This window comes from Acanthaster planci, linkage group LG02 (assembly GCF_054643075.1).
Source record: "Acanthaster planci isolate LZ-2023a linkage group LG02, COTS_SCS, whole genome shotgun sequence".
In the NCBI taxonomy this organism is placed as follows: domain Eukaryota; kingdom Metazoa; phylum Echinodermata; class Asteroidea; order Valvatida; family Acanthasteridae; genus Acanthaster; species Acanthaster planci.
In genome coordinates this window covers 11,570,655-11,588,109 of record NC_141778.1, presented here as the reverse complement: position 1 = coordinate 11,588,109, position 17,455 = coordinate 11,570,655, and the positions used below count along the sequence as shown (strand labels likewise).

Below are 17,455 nucleotides of genomic sequence, written 5' to 3'. Positions count from 1 at the left end.
ATGTTTTCAGAAATCATAACGATGTATTTTGAGCTGTCGAGGAGAGCACAAACGATGAATTTCAATGATAATTGCTGCAAGAAAAGACTATATGAAGCCAATGTATTTTCCCGTGTACGTTAGATGAGGTTTCTTAGAAGATTTACATTATTTAATTTCAATGCTGCCATAGTCCATGAAGGGTGATACAATGACACAATCACATTGGCATATCATGTTCAATATATACTATATATCGACAGTTAATATAATTTGAACTTTAAACTTAAGGCAACATTTAGGTTCGGAGTGAAGCAACACCTTTTGTTCTCCAGTCTATGGACAGACAAGCAGACGAGAGACACACATAAAGCTAAAGCACATAAAAAGGTGGAAGACAGTATTTTGTTATTATCCAACTACAATGTTCAGCTATGAAGAGTGGATGATGATTTGAGAAAATAGGTATGGAGTACCACGTTGGACAACACTGTTTTGGACAACGAAGTTCTCCAAAAGCTAACATAAGGTTTGTGACCAGTTGTACTGCGGGTATTGTAGGAATGAATATTTAAGGTTAATGTAAAACAGGAATTGAAACAAGTAAGTAATGCATGATTCATGATATTTATACACAAATTTGCGTTGGTTAAAATAACACAGTTGAGTTTTAGTAGTTTCAACTTCAAGGAGTGTTCAAGAAACCCACCCTCACTGCTCGTTTCTGCAGAGTGAGCAGTCTATTACATTTAGGAGTTGAACTACTCAAATTCATTATAGAGAAATTCAAATACGGTAAAATAAAACAGTTATATAATATGAGTAATATGCTACTACATGGGTAGAAAATATTTTAGACGGTTCACAATATTTTTTAGATGTGTTAGCCGTAATGTCGCCAATACGCTTTTTCCAAGTTAGTTTTTTATCAATATGGGTTCCCAAAAATATGATGTCCTTTATCTGCTCGAGAGTGGTATCACATAAAATCAAGGGTAAAGACTGAGTGTATTAAATGTTGTAAATATGATATAATTTGATTGAAGTACATTTACGCATAATTTGTGGCCAATGGCCAAAAAGTGATTTTCAGGAGCCCAGCGTTGAGAATCTGACTAGTTAAATCCACATGTTTGTCAGAATTATAATAAGCTTGTGTCATCTGCAAATAGGCAATATGTGATCAGCTCCGAAGTATTGCAGACGTCATTAACGTGCAAAAGATATAATAAGGGTCCCAATACAGAGCCCTGTGGGACACCACAAGTACTTGGCAATTCTTTTTTTACAGAATTAAACAAAACATATTATTGGGATCTACCACGCAAGTAACTTTTTAACAAGTCTGGCACTATTGCTGGGATGCCATGATGTTCTAATTAATGGGTCTGTCGGACCCTGTTAGAGAGCCATTTGAAGATGTTGGGTCCGACTAAGTGTCATTCCCACGGAAGTGTGTTGACCACAACACACCCCTCTCCAAGAAGGCCGGACGGGAGAAACCATCTGCCTAATTAGTCATTTTTATGTTTCCACTTTTCCCGTGGTTTTCCTTTTCCGATTGACCATATGTTTTCTTGGCCAATCCATCTAAGAAGTGGGCGAATAACCTTAAACTGACTGTAAAAATTGAGACCACATCCTGGTACGTGATCTTGAGAAAGTCCTGATTACGAAAGATGAGATTATTCCTTACCCAAGAAAACTTAATGACTAAAGACCATACTGCATCAATTGTTCCGAGCACATGGCCCACCGGCTATAAGAGGCCCAGGTCGCCCTGTCCTCCTCAGAAGCGACCTGAGACCTGATGAGAAGGCTGTCTCCAAGTGCTGTCTGCACTTTGCTTGTTAGACAAAAGTTGTTGAAACTTTTCTCCTTTTCATCACTGACCTGTGTGCTCTGTTGGTGCAGGGTACTTGCCCATAGGTCATGTCGCTTTGGGGAGCCGACCCGGTTCGTCTCTCTACCCTCTTCACTTAGACCCTTTTCCTCATCATCATGCTGGATCTGTGAGTCTCTTGACCTAGCGAAGGACTACCAAGGACTTGGAGCTGCATCCATGTCCAATGGTCAAGTTGGATCAAGCAAGATCAAGATCACAGCTAAGCCTGGCTTAGTTATTTTGTTAATTTCTTGATTGTATAAGGGATTGCATTTTTTCTGTATAAGTCATTTTGGTTCCTTTTCCAGTTATTGCTTTGAATCCTGTGTTTTGATTTAAGTGTATGTTTTAAATTGCCTGTCCATCCACTGTTGGTATTTCTTGTATATCGCCATGTACTTTGAGTAATTGTATTTGTAGTGTATTCTAGCAATAAGATTATTTGAGGATCAACATAAGAAGCTGTCCGTTTGGATTCTTTCGAGCAGATTTTCCTTGTAAAACAAATTATCGGACCGGCACAAGTCTCGACCATGACAATCGAGAGCCAACCTGTGACAGGTCGAAATATCATGGTTAACCGTATCTAATGCTTTTGATAAGTCCAAAAACAGGCCAGTGGAAAACTTTTCCAGGAAAAGTGATTTGGAAAAGTGCCACATGGGAGCGTGTGCCCAAATTGTCTCAGAAATTAAGTGATTTGATCTACTAACTGCCACGCATGACTTGATCAAACTCCCGTGACTTTTCCCAACTTTTTCCCCCACTAACTATTGCGAGGGGTGTCAATCTTGGTATCGCCCTGGCAGTGACTGAAACGGGGGGGGGTCCATATCCATTCCCACATGTTTGTGAACATAACACTGCTATATTATGATAATGCACGCAATACCTACTCCCCTCTAAAATACTCCGTCCCCTTTGGAAAATGCATCAAGCCAATGTCAGGGATGCTTGCCGATGTGTCTGGAAGCTTGTGGTTGGCGCCAGCACTGTAAACAGATATTGTGTTGACCTGGAGTCCTAGATAAGCCCAATAGGGCCAAGCCTGGGTCTGGAGAGGCTGGCCACGTGGCATTATTTACACTATTTAGGCCCAGTTGTTGTGCTATAAAGGCCCTGAATGAGTGAATCACGGCGATTCTAGCATGTATAGCGGGAATTTCCCGTGTATTTTTGGTATCTCCCATGTATTTCCGCATTGTTGAATTGGCATACCACGCCCCCAAAAAGGACACTTCCGCCACAAAACACTGAGAAGTCTTCCTAGGAAGGCCTCCGTCTGATAAATTTGGAAAGAAACAGAAAAAAGCATTGAATAGGCATCGTCTAACCAATCTGAGACAATTTATGCACATTCGGCATTAGTGTCAAAAAAGACGTAGGTGGCTCCACGGCATCACCCCACTGCAGGCCACGCCCCAAAAAAGGCCACTCCCGCCACAAAACACACTGAGAAGTCTTTCTAGGAAGGCCTCCGTCTGATTTATTTGAAAAAAAAAAACAGAAAAAAAACATTGAATGGGGATCGTTTAACCAATCTGAGACAATTTATGCTCATCGTGCATTAGTGTCAAAAAAAGACGTAGGTGGCTCCACGGGATCATCCCAATGCAGAACACGCCCCCAAAAGGACACCTCCCGTACAAAACATACTGAGAAGTCTTCCTAGGAAGGTTTCCATCTGATTTATACTGAAGAAGACTAAAAAAGACATTGAATAGGGATCGCTTTATCCACAAATAAATCTGAGACAATTTGGGCACATGGTGCAGCGTGGGCCAATGTAACAGCTTGTTATTATGTCTCTTAATCAGTAGAGCGATTGCTTCTAAAGCCAAAGTAGGATTCAAACATAATGTTATGTTTGCATATGAAAGATATTAAAAGTGTATAGATTAGCTTCCCCAGTAGTTTCGAAAACGTTGACAAAACAGAGATTGGTCTATAATTACTAATGTCATGTTTAGAGCTTTTTTTATATACACCGATATGAATTGAGCCCTTTTCAAGCCCTCAAGGAATACTCATATATCAAACACGATATGTGGCCAAGGGGGACCCTCCTAATGTGATGCTCTAGCTGCATACCTTAAGGCTATTGTGCCTACTTCACCCCCTGGAAAAAGAGAGGGGGACCCCCTTTGCCACATGTCATGCACCAAATGAATCTTCAACATGTCAGAGATTTATTGAAAATCACTGTCAGCAGTTTGGCCAGTGAAATATTTAGCCTGTTTGATAAGAAAGAGCTCAATTCATCAAATCCAGGAGCCTTTCCAGAAGGAAATTTGTTCAGATTGTCAACAATCTCTTCTTGCATAACCGGAGTAAAAATGAATGTATTCGAACACCTATTACCTAAAAATGCATCAAAGGGAGTAATACACAACGACAGCTCACTTGCAAGTTTGCTCCTTATGTCAACAAAATACTTGTTTAATAATGGTATCAGCGATTTCTTTGCTATCAGAGGTTTTGATACTGCCAGTACAAAAATAAGCAGGAATACGGTTTTTTTGACTTTGCTTATTGGGTAGTGAGCTAATGAGTTTCCAGGTACCATTAATGTTACGACTCCTCTGTCTGCACAAACCCTAGCTTCTACAGTATAATTAGGAATTTGGATTAAAGGATCATGTATGTCCTCCAACCAAGTTTCCGAAACCCCGATGAAAGAAAAGCTCGTTTGCAATAGCTGTACATAATTAACAATATTTGTTATATTTTTGTGCAGACTGCAAGCATTAATATGCAGAATTTTAGTATTGGTGTTCAAATGAAAACTATTCAGGAACTCATCTTGGTCTTAATATCGACAGTGAATTTCTGGTACTTGGAGATTTAATCTGGATGTATATTGTAATCCGCATTCATGAATTACGTGACTCATACAAATCGTTATACAGAAAAAACAAAATGAATAACACAAAGGTAGAATAGGAATAAACTTCTACGATGTACACTCTTACACCAGAATGCACAAGATAAAAACAAAAATACACATTATGTAAACAACATACATGCATTAAATATACAAACAAACAATGAAGCTTGTGATAGATCATGCAACTCCACCAAGACGATATGATTTGAACCGGCCATTACGGACCTTGTAACGGATGAGCAAATCTGAGCGCGTCATTCGCCGATTCCACCTCGTGTCTGATAGTAGAAATGATACGCAACCAGGTGACAGCATAGCGGTGAGTATCTACCTCGCTGCCGTGCGGTAGTTTTTTCTGGTAGCATCAAGAAATCCCTCTGGAACCCGCCGCGTAAATGTGTGGTCTGTGTCATGTAATCTTTACGGAACCAGTCTGGAGTTGTATCCTAATAACTATTACAGTAAAGACCAAAAACGGGATCAGCACCAGACTACTGAAGCCCTGTTTCTATGCACATCTGCACTCAACTGTCATTACATGGAAATTTAGCAGCTGAGAAACAACAATGGTGTCTGTGAGTACAAGTAACGTGAAATTTCTGTTTGAACATTTATGAAGTGTAGTAAAACAAATACAGCATGGTTTATTCCGGGAAAATAGTAGGAATTACTGGTCCCTCGGTGTAGGTCAGTTTGACTACCTCCCGACGCGAATCAAGGTGACCTACACCTCGGGACCAGTTATTCCCGCTACTTCCCCTCAAACAATGCTGTATTTGTATATTCTCGGAGCTCCTTACGTTCAGCTCTCAGCTTGGGTGTAATATGGCCTGTGATGAAAACGTGACCCTTGTACTTCTTGTCCTTGAGGTGTTTAGAAGCGTTGAGGATGAAGTGTTGATTTGCACACCGAAGAAGTCGACAGTAAATAGGTCTTGGACGGGAACTACGGTAAGTGACCCTCACGTGGTCAACTGCACCACGAACGAATGATAAGTAATCCCCAACCAGAGCAACCCTACCACACTTCATGATACTCTTATACAGGGTGTCTCAGAAAAAAACCAAACCCTGAGGAAAGGGGTTAATATGCCCAAACCATGAGATGTGATTATAATGTATAAGGATCTCCGAAAAGTAGAAGCAGTATTCTTTCTAATGATACCTTGATGGTATCCCTCCTGTCATGTATGACTGAACACCATTGTCTTGAAAATGGGGCATCCGAAATCAGTTGTAACACTTTGCTTGTCCTGGTTGAAAGAGACAACAAAAGGTCATGTTAATGAGGGAAGATTGCCTTTTGTCACTTTCAAGTTATGCAATAATCTGGCTTAAAGGTGTTGACTTGCCCCAAGGTAGGCTAGTGCAGTGTTGAAAAGTGTTCGAAGCAGGACAGCAAGTCTAACAACATGGTGCAACCTACCAAAGAGCAAATAGTGTTTGTCGTAACAAAAATTCTTGAAAACAAGAACTTTCAAGCCACCCAAGCTAAATTTAGGGAAGTCCTCCCTGATAGGGATCCGTACCGGCAAAGTCAACCATCTGGGAAAATGTGCGCAAAATACAAAGAACATGTGACGAGCTTTAATTTGAATAAGGGTCATTGGGGAAGGAGGCGCACAGTGCGAACTCCTGAAAACGTTGCTGCAGTTCGACAACAACTTGTGGAACTGCCAAGGGGGACCAGTTGCAGGAGGCATGGACTTGGATTGTCCCATTCTTCGTTTAACCGCATATAGCAGTTCAACCTTCAGTTCCATCCATACCGAATGCACATCCGCCACCAACGTTTGCGTGGAGACCTCAGGAAGAGACGGGATTTTGCTTAATGGGTCCTGGAACGCTGTCAGGCCAGTGAAAGGTTTCTTGAATGGTTGACAATCGGAACGTGGACACGCGGAAGCTGTCGGTGCATAATTAACCGTGAATTACGTTACGTGTAAATAATCGGTGTGCCCCTGATATCTTATCCAGGACAAGCATGACAGAGGACAACCTCATTCACTGGCTTATTCAAAGTGTTACAACTGAGTTCGGATGCCCCATTTTCAAGACAATGGTGTTCAGTCATGCATGACAGGAGGGATACCATCAAGGTATCATTAGCTGCTTCTACTTGTACATTATAATCATATCTCATGGTTTGGGCATATTAACCCCTTTCCTCAGGATTTTTCTGGGACACCCTGTGTATATACCGGGCACGAAATGGGACAGAGGGGTTCCTCCCAACAAGTCCAATCCCTATACGAACTCCAGCCTATTGTTACTTAACAAATCCCCCAGATGTCTGAAAAGAATTCCTGAGATACCAGTATAACAATGACTAACACAAAGGCGGGGGGGGTTCTCTCTGTGACATACTTCGCATCAAATGTTGCTATACATCGTAATTTGGGACAAGTTTTAGCTAAGTTACACGAGAGACGCCTTGCATCATTACACTGTTGTCAATGGATGAGGGCACAAAGGAACAAGTCCATTCCAGAGAATGTGGTCGCTATGTAAAAGCTTGCCCCGAATCACGAGGTATAGTCTTTAGTCTGGGGAATTCGAATTGTTAATAAATAAGATAGCACAGTGTACCGGATTTTATTCAAATTTAACTCGCAAAAGACTTATTCCCGAAGTTAGTGTTTTGTGCGGGGTGTGTGTTCAATTAAGTATATGGCAGGTGTAAAGATGATTGAAGGGTATCCTCGAACGACAGTGCAAAAATCAGGATCATACGACGTTTGATGAGTACTGTGGCTGTATACTGGGTATGAACATAATGTTGGATTTGCCAGTTGAAATCACGACATGGATGACTGAGAGAGCTACCTGTTGGCACGTCGTTCATGCTGACCTTTGACCGTAGGTTACTGTCAAGTTGTAAAGTAAACACAGACACCAGAAACCGTATGTTGATTTTTCTTCTTAGTTACCAGGCTTAATTCATTGTAGAGACCCGTTTGGTTTATGTGTGCGGTGTGAACTTTATCCCACACAAATGTGGACTGGGGAGATAAGTCTTTTCTTTTCGGTGCTAAAACGAGGGACGTGAAGTTTACAGTAATTTAAGTTAGCGCTGTTGGTGTACAGGATACTAATTTTGCCATTTTCATGGTCCCTTGTGCCTGTCTTAATTAGATTGACGGTAGGTACATTTTTTGTTGGTTAATTCGGGGATGTGTGGGGTATGCCACACAGCAGTGTAAATCACAGTGTGAGACCACTGTCATCTTGCCTGAAAAATGTGTGGGCAGCAAACTTTTTACAGAGAAAGATTAATTTATGGACGAGTAGTTTGGTGTTTAAACTGTTAAAATTGATCTACAGATGGCGTATTAACGCAACTGAGTTGAGTTAACAGTCGTTCATTAATAACAGTATTTTTCACTTATGTAAACAGGAAAACCCAGAAGTCTTAATTTTCCCTATTGCATTGCATGTACCTGTTTGTCACTTAGTGAAAAATACGCCGTTGTGTTACCTTTTGTTATATATTTCAACAGCGCAGGTGTTCCTGTACAACATCGTTTGCACATGTACACACCCAGTATTTTTTTCACTTATGTAAACAGGAAAACCTGGAAGTCTTAATTTTCCCTGTTGCATTGCATGCACCTTTTGTCACTTCGTGACAAAATACGCCCTTGTGTTACATTTTGTTACTTTTCAACAGCATGGGTGTTCACACGTACATACCCAGATTTGGCAGAGATTGCGTGTGCTGTCTCTACCTTTTGCCCTGCTAACGATGTGCCTTTTTCACTACGTGAAAACACAAAAACCGAGCCTTTTGTTAGTGGTTTATTTACAATTATTAGGAAAGAAATAACATTTTGCTTTGAAACTGTGCTTATTTGTTCTTGGGATTAAAGGAGGAAAATGGTAGGAAATGCTCTAAATTGAGAAATCATCAATTGCCCGGTTTTTTTCTCTTCGTTTAGAGCCCCATTAAAATAATATGTGATATGGATGTTGTATTTCAATACGACTATCGCTTTCTTTTTTTCTTCTTAGATTTAAAGGCCTTCTGGGACGCACAGTGGAAACAGTTGTAAACCTCCACCATGGGATGGAAACTAGCAGTCACCGTACTTCTTATGGGGCTGGGTATCGCCTACATGAGCGGTCTCTTCAGCTCGCCACCTGATCCACCAGAGGTTGGTGACGGATGGTGGGGACGAGGTGACAAGCCTAAGAAGGAAGAAGACACGTCAGTGAAAAGATTCAACATTCATTTCCCAGATGAGGACCTGGCAAATCTGAAAGGTGTGACTAGCCGCAGGTGCTAACATTTACAGCACTGGCAGTAACAGACTGCACATAATAATAGCCTCGGTAGCCAACGTGGTCTCAGCCTGAAGAAGAAACCAATGAGGCATACAAAACCCCTAGTTGGGATGGGTTGGGGGTTATAGGGGAAGGTGGAATAGGGTGTAAAGGTACCGTGCTTGGGACCACATGGTACACAGGAGTTCTCAGGTGGGCATGAGGCCACTTGAACTTAATGGCTGACGCCATCTTCCACAGTTTGTAGGTTTTCCTTTTTCTGTAATATTTGTGTTGGATTTTCATTTCTCCTTTCCACAGAGCGCCTTGGCAAAACTCGATGGTTCGAGAGCGTCGAAGGTACCAAGTTTCATTTTGGTATCAAGCCCGAGTACATGAAGAAAATAGCGGACTACTGGCTGAACAAATACGAGTGAGTTGCACTTGGAAACGGGGATTAGACGGCAATTCGCCGCGTAAAATGTTTCAAAGGTATTTTCTGTTTTGCAGACGAAATAATCTCAGTACGCCTACGTATCAACACGTGATGTAGGCCTCGTCTACTATCACGGCATGTTGTCTTGACAAGTCATCAGCACATCCAGTATTTCTGTTTTTGTTAAAAAAAAGGAAACGAAAACAACCAACCAAACGGAGCATTAGCCTGTTCTTTGCACTTTGATTCAACGTTTTAAGGCTCAATCTGCTCCACCTCTTACAACAGCAAACCGACGATAATTTTATTCAGCTGTTTAATCCAGAGAAAGGTGCCTTTTGGGTCGATGGATGTCACTCCTTAGATTTTCAAAGAAAACGTTCGTTTTAATTCAACAGCTGGCGCAAAAAAGAGCAAGAGCTGAACCAGTATCAAAGTTACAAGACAAAAATCGAGGGAATCGACATCCACTTCGTGCGAGCTGTGCCCAGACTGAAAGTGGGACAGAAGGCTAAGCCCATTCTAATGGTCCACGGCTGGCCGGGTTCCTTCTATGAGTTCTACAAGGTAAACGGAGACAGTTTCAACTTATCTAAACATTTGAAGTGAATCAGAATGACCCTTCAGCGAGGGGATCCACATGAAAGGCTGTAGTCTGTGAACCGTTAGAGATGTATTGAGTAATGTTGAAGCTTTGTATTGTTCGTTTTCGGTTTTCGTGAGTCAATTCAAGATTTCAGAAAGGCATGGTCATTTGAGATTAAAGCCTGTCTGCGACTCGTGTCGTCGTATGGCTGAGCCAAAAGGGCAGACATTGCGTGCGCGAAGGCCTATGGTGTTTGCAAATGAACTCGGACGCGCTTCATTTTGGGCATGCGCTGTTGGAATATCGAAATAGGCCCTCTGCAGCAATCTTAACACTAGTCAATTTGGGATGCCGTTCTGTGACTGATACATGTAGTCCTTTTTGATCCTGTCACATGTAACTTTTCCACTACACAAAGCTCGAAATATTATGATTATGTTTTCTCATCTTACCTTGTTTAGATAATTCCCATGCTGATCGACCCTACCCGTCATGGAGGGACTGAGGATGATATCTTTGAGGTCATCGTTCCTTCCTTGCCTGGTTATGGCTTCTCAGAGGCTGCTCACAAACAAGGTATGGGCTGTTTCCAATCCTGAGCTCTTAAATCTGCCTTCCGTCAGCTTTGTTGGTTTAGAACCCTGACTTTCCAGTCTGTTTTTAGAGGTTATACATCCTTACGCGTCCTCGGAAGTCAATAGCTTTGTATCACTGGGATAGGTTCGATTAAACTTTTTGTACATTCGCTATAACTAAAGTGAAAAGAGCCTCGGAGACACCATGGACACGCTAGTAACGCATACCAGTAAACCTCTTTACTGACTGATAGTGAAACAGCCCTGGTCAAACATCCAGTATACAGTGACTTCACTTCATTTGATAGAAAGTTTAAACGTGGATTTTTTTTCTCCGTTTTTTGATCTGATGTGCAAAGGCTTCTAATTTGCTGTTTTTTGTTGCAGGGAACGCTGTGGCCATGCTATTTTTATTTCAAGACAAGCTTCCCCAGACAATGACTCATTGTGTCGTCTTTTTGTTGGATACTTTACATTTCTTGTAGGCTTAAATGCCAGGGTCGCCGGCCGTATATTCCACAAGCTTATGACCCGTCTTGGATTCGACAGCTACTACGTCCAGGGTGGTGACTGGGGCGCCATGGTAACGGACCAAATGGCAGGCATGTTCCCAAAGTGGGTACAATTTACTTTGCAAAACCCTCTGCTTTGCTTAGCTAACATGTCTTACCTAAGACCGCCTAGATCGAAATTCGATGACCGATCGGATTATTGAAAAGAGTAAAAGATGCTTGACAAAGTTCACATCCGACCGTTTTAAGTTAATTAAGTTTTTAGGACACTTTAGTAAAAATATGAGGAATTAACTGGACACTAATTAACGGGCATTTGAACGAATTCCACGGTCTTTACAACGGAAGATTTAAAATAAGGTCCTATTTTTGCTTGTAACTTTGCAGTCACGTCCGCGGCATCCATGTGAACATGATAACCGTCCAGCCGCCTTTGAGTCAAATTATCTTGGGCAACCTGTTCCCGTCCCTGGTGCTGGAGAACAACGGATACGCCAGCTCTCTGCCGAGCTGGGAGTCGCTGAAATGGGGGCTGATGGAAACAGGGTACATGCACCTACAAGCCACTAAGCCAGACACAGTCGGTAAGGATGCTCCAAGTTTATCAAACTCTTGTGTCTGTGTAACCCTGTACTTGACATTTATAACCCCATGACGGGCATAGCCCACCGACTGCCACTTTCCACCCGATACAACCTCGTGTCAAAGTCTTTACCTTCAAAGTGGTCACAGTTTTCTTCAGCTTACTTTAAAATCCCTTCAAAGCCCTGGTAACCTTTACCTCTTGACCACAGGTCACGCTCTGACCGACTCTCCAGTCGGACTGGCCGCCTACATCATCGAAAAATTCTCGTCCTGGACAAATTACGACTGGCTTGACTTGGATGACGGCGGGCTCGACGCTCATTGGTCCAAAGACGACCTGTTAACTAATGTTATGATCTACTGGGTGTCTGGATGTATTACGTCTTCTGTGCGCTTGTACAAAGAGACCATTCCAGTTTCCAGATCGTTGAGCAAGTAAGTTCTAATTTGCTTTTGGTGGATAAAAGCTAGAAACGTCATTTTGTTATGAATGTTAATAAAGTAACACGTGATAGCCCAGAAAAAGAACACTTTTGAGGGTCATTGAATCCATTTAAACTGTCAGAAGAGCAAAGACTTAGTGACATAGGCCCACACGTACAGGACGTTATTAAGGGAATGTTACTGAATTTGTGTGGTGACAAGATCTGCCGCCACACGACTCAAAGCAACCGGTATAGCTTTTAGTAAGATCTCTCTTTCTTATTAACGCAATGGGTTTCTGACATTATTTGCAGTTTCTTAAACACTGTGCCCGCCGGTTTGGCGGATCTGCCGAACGAGTTGACGCGAGCACAGAAGAACTGGGCGTCCCAGCACTACACAGATATTGTCTGCTACACGACTTACCCAACAGGCGGCCACTTCGCTGCCTTCGAGGTACCAGACCTACTCGCCAAGGACTTGCGGCAATTTGTGCAAAAAGTGGAACAGCGTCTTCTTAATAAATAAAAGTAAGGCCGTGTCCGGGCTTCCAGAGCTACGGCTAAGTCTATTGTCTGCGCGTCTCCATGCATTCGCAATGGAGCGAAGACCTAGACCTAGCCCTAGACAAGAGATTTGGATGCAGCTTAATCTGTGATGTGAATGATAGGCGAAGTCTTTGTCATAGGCATACTCGGAAAGCGTGGTGATATATATCCAGTATGTGTTACCATTTTCCATATCTACCATTTTCCCCTGCTTAAATGAACCATGAACTAGAAATATTTTGATAAATTTTACCAAACCCTTGAAATTGGATCTTCAGGTTTCAATTCACCTGATTTTACATATTTGTTTAGCCAATTTTAACCCATAATTTGGAGCTTTATTAATTTTTAAGCTAATGCACATTAACATATTCTGGAACAGAACCATGATGTCAAATAAAGGCACTGAATCTCGATATTGCACCGATCTATGCACAGAAAATTTCTAGATTTTTTTGAACACTGCTATGGTATAGATTTCATTGTCTTTGGAAATTTATTGCTTTGTAAGTAAATGGCAATAAGCCAGTAATCATCGTTTTGACAGGGATGTTTCTCAGATATCAAATTTTGAGTTCACAATTTAAACATGAAAACACGCTACCTGAACCACGTGTTCCTGGATTTACATCAAATCAAAAGCGCCCTCACTTTTCCATCAATGCTTGGTCAATTTGGAATGTGCACCTTTCGGTTCACATTACTCAAAAAGATGCTAAACAGTCTTTATACATGGAGGAAGAGTGCAGAGATGCACAAAAAGTGATTCACGGAAAAAATCATTTCCTGGATCCTTTTAATACGTATAGAGTGTGCGCACTTACGTTCAAAATATTGACCAATGAGAAACACGCTAACAAAACACAATGGGCGCAGTTGCTGTATGCAGACGCCGCTTATACGGTAATTTTATCATATATAGTTATGCATGCTTGGAATATTTTTTGTCTTACACTTTTATACATGTTTGAATAAAATGATTATTAATGCTGAATCGTGCAGATTATTACCCGTAATTACCAGTTTGTCTTTGTACTTAATATGTCCATGTTCTGAGTGACTCTTCACCACTCTGCAAAAAGCGACTTCGAAATATATCGCTAAGTTACTGTATTAAAAGGATTCTGTCAACTCCAATAATATCCCAGTGTTGTATTTGTACTTGTTTTTGTAGTATGTCAATGACGCTTGTTGTGGTGCACTAAAGGCAATATTTCAATTACGAATGCGAGATTGGAAACAAATGTCACGGTATTTGATGTGCGAGTGTGCTAGATCAACAGCTCGTTTCACAACTGTGCCACTTTTTTTTACCAGATTCACAAAATGCTCCCTACAGAAGTAATGTTATGAAACTGAACCGGCATTGACCCTCTCATGACTTGAGACAAATGTTGAGCCATGTGGAACTTTGGGCATTCTCAAAGTCACCATTTTGGAATGCAAATGCGTGTACACGTATCTTTAATTGGTATTAGTTGCCCAGTTCTGCAGAAAATACATGGACTGAGGTAAAAAAACGCAATCGAAGGTTTACAGAGGACGCCTATTGGTCAGTGTTGGCACAAAGGGAGAGAGTGAAAAAAATGAAAAGACTAGGAGCGGGCTGGGATGTAGAAAGTCAATTAGTCTGGATACCAGACCTAATGATTCCGACTATTTTCGTCGAATCAAGGATCAGGTATCACCCACTTTCCACCTGACTAAAACCAGAGGATAGCCTCCAGTTTCTGAAAATAGCCGAAATATTCCGAACTCGTCCCGTCCACATTTGGATTACAAAGTTGCTCTTCGGTATATATTCGGCCGTTTCTGTACGGATAATGAGATATATTTTTCTTTCGTTTGTTGCCAATATGTTGAACACGATGTTGCTCCCTTCCTTAACATTTTTTAGAAAGAGTTTCTTGCATGTTTTCAAAGTGACTGCCAACATTAATAGCCTATGGTATCCACCTATAGGCTTTTCTTGCGACCCTTGATATGTTGCGTCATGTATATCCGGGCCGGGTCAGTCAGTCCGCAGCGCCCTCTAGAATGAGGTCAAATTGCAAAATTTCTTTGCCGATCCACATGTGCGGTTTGAGCGGCGAGACTTGCGCGTGAAAAAGTGAGAGTTGACAATTTTTTTTTATGAACAACACGCTTACAAGTATTGCCTGTTAAAATAGCGTGGTGAGTAGATAGAGCACGATGTCCTGAATCGAATAATATGAAATTTGTCCCTATTATGTGAGGTACTGGTGAAAAATGTAAAAGTTTAAAGAGAGGTTGTATTTTTGGGTTTACAACGTTTAGATGTACTTTAGGTTGCTGCACCCTGACCCAGCTTGATAACAATTACTGAAACTTTTCTACAGATAAATGAAACTATCTTTCATATGAAGGGATGATTTGTGGCGACAAAACGTATATGAGTTTTATGCCGCACTTTTTTGTGCGAGAGGCTTTTTGTTTGGCAGTCAGTCTAACAGTTAGTCAGTCTCACATTACGTATTACGTGACTACAATGCTGGAACGTACATGTACATGGTGTGTACCACTGTCTGACTGTGTACTGATTTCGTAGGGATAAATGCTTAGAGAAAAAGCAAATCTTTCTTGCGGTTAAGCCTACGCTTATATAACCTGAGTCTGAAGCCCCCACAGCCAAATAATGCCACTGAAAAACTTTCCCTCTTAAATGTAAAACAAATGGCGCTAAAGCAAAAGAGATTAATTAGTACCAGATAACCCGTATCAGTACGCAATAGTAATACAGAAAAACATTACAAATAACTGTTAAAACCAAGTACTGCTCGGTACCAAAAATATAGTGAGAGATCCTGATCGACTAAAGCTGATTAATGAAAAAAACTTCTGAAGAACAGAACCCCCAAACAAGGATTTACAGTAACATAAGAATTATCTCAGCAATTAAATACAAATGCAAACCTGAATCTACCGAGGCAATACACGTAAAGCCTGCAACGTCGTGTGCTCTGTTTGTTCACAAGCGGAAGCACATCCGGGTTATGTATGCATATTTGTGACGAAAACAGTCAGTGGCCGGAAAATCCATATTCCTCCCAGGCGGCAGAATCGTTCTGATAAAATGTGTCAACACTTCGTTAAGGTTGCGCCTCGAGTCAGGTAGAGAAAGTTGTGAATATAAAACTACATTTTTGAGTAGGTCATAAAATAAACTTTTTGCAGAATGTAAACTGAAACTCTGGCCACATTGAAAAATAGGAAAATATTTCCCGGGTTTTCAGATGAGAATTTCTGGTGTTTTGGGACAATTATCGTGTCATTTTAAAACATTTTTGACAATGACTGCGCTTAAAACTAGCACTTAATGAAAACAAAATTCAGCTAAAACACAAGTCAACGATTTTGACAGTATTGTTCATACCAGCAGCCAAGTCCGTCTATTTCTTAACGCTCTTTTTTCCATTAAATATGTAAGGTGTGGTCACACAGCAGAAAAGTGCATACGCAGCAAAGAAACCAAAGCGGCTTTTGTGAGTGTTGCAGACTGACTGTGGGTCTGGGTGGTACCTGACCTAAGATTTTGTCAGAGTCGTCCGAGTGTCTTAATTAATCGACCAGACTAAAGGTCAATACGATCAACCTCGTCCTCGTAGTGTCGAGCAGAGCGCCCCCACCTGTACCACCTGCATACCCTGAAATCCATGGTATCTGACCATGTTTCAAGCGGCGTTCGTATTAGAATGTGTGTGGTATCATGCAGGATTGATCAAAGTGTGGTTTGTAGTTTGTATCAGGATGCGATAGCTTTTTCAAAAAGTTTCCAACCAATATCCAACCAATAAACGGTTTCTCAATATTATGCAGACTCCATAAAGACTAATGAAAGCCATGTCTGATTCAATATTTCGTTCTTTATTCAGAACATCTTCAGGAATGAGATAAACCATGCAGTTGTAACCTTATAACATGAGTCAGAGGGGGAGTAATTGGCCAATCAGAGAGTCTATAAACAGTAAACAAAGAATTGAATGGCTCACAGACAGCATCATCTTATAATCCAGTGGTAACAAGGTGTTAGGAGGCCAGCAGTAAGGTACATGTAACAAAGGAGAAGTGAGGTGAATCATCCCATAAATGGAAATAAACAGAGTTAGCCAAACAAAGCAAGCTCTTTGGAGGCCCTTAATCCAGTGTTTAGAGATGGCTTGTAGCGACTGATGGCTAAAGCTTCCTTAAATAATAATTCCAGCCAATGTGTAGAATAATCAATAACGCTAGTGTTGCTAAGTATCAATGACTGGTAGGTGGAAAATTGAAAATTGTCCTGTTTGCCCGTATCCAGAAGAATAGGAAGATTAAGTAGCCCCAAGATGTGGTGAAAGCCTTCACATGATGATATATGGTCAAAAATTACACTGTTGGGCCCAGTTGAGTGTTCCTTGATTCTGTTGGTTAGACATCTGTCAGTTTTACCAATGTAATCGTTGTTGCAACCTGGACATTTAAAGTGATATACAACAGAACTACGGTACTCTTTGGGTGTCAGGTCCTTAGTTGGCAGCATATTCATCACTTTCTTAGATTTCCAAATAATTATGATTTTGACATTCTTAGTGAGGTGTCGATTAATCTTGTTGATGTATCTATGGACAATGTTTTGGCCTACCTTTCCAGTGAAAGGTAGCCATAACCAGATTTTGGCTATGTCCGCATCCTCAACGGTTTACATTGAATTATAATCAAGGTAAAGTGAAAGTGGATGCAACTGAATTCGCAGCAAAGTGAAAACACAATAAATACACG

The 17,455-nt window shown here is 41.2% G+C and overlaps 1 protein-coding gene and 1 long non-coding RNA gene across 7 annotated transcripts in view; one reads left to right on the top strand and one right to left on the bottom strand.

The window, feature by feature from the left end:
• Nucleotides 1-5,171: 5,171 nt before the first annotated feature.
• LOC110990836 (epoxide hydrolase 1-like) lies at nucleotides 5,172-13,821 on the top strand. 4 transcript variants are annotated; one of them, XM_087132606.1, is made up of 10 exons: nucleotides 5,217-5,326; nucleotides 5,630-5,702; nucleotides 8,763-9,014; nucleotides 9,336-9,447; nucleotides 9,849-10,017; nucleotides 10,498-10,612; nucleotides 11,097-11,226; nucleotides 11,511-11,707; nucleotides 11,918-12,143; nucleotides 12,446-13,821. In XM_087132606.1, exons 3-10 carry the CDS (start codon nucleotides 8,813-8,815, stop codon nucleotides 12,657-12,659), a joined length of 1,365 nt encoding a protein of 454 aa, XP_086988732.1. In that variant the 5' UTR covers nucleotides 5,217-5,326; nucleotides 5,630-5,702; nucleotides 8,763-8,812; the 3' UTR covers nucleotides 12,660-13,821. The 4 variants fall into 4 exon arrangements, with proteins under 4 accessions (XP_086988731.1, XP_086988732.1, XP_086988730.1 ...); XM_087132605.1 differs by lacking the exon at nucleotides 5,630-5,702 and having other exon boundaries at nucleotides 5,172-5,326; XM_087132604.1 differs by lacking the exon at nucleotides 5,217-5,326 and having other exon boundaries at nucleotides 5,544-5,702.
• Nucleotides 13,183-17,455, bottom strand: part of LOC110990837 (uncharacterized) — a 5,527-nt gene continuing 1,254 nt past the window's right edge. Inside the window, exon 3 of one of the 3 annotated variants that reach the window (XR_015424242.1) lies at nucleotides 13,183-15,765. This is a non-coding gene — a long non-coding RNA (uncharacterized LOC110990837). Of the gene's footprint in view, nucleotides 15,766-16,652; nucleotides 17,147-17,455 lie in introns of those variants that run through there. The other 2 variants (XR_015424241.1, XR_015424244.1) reach the window with 2 other exon arrangements.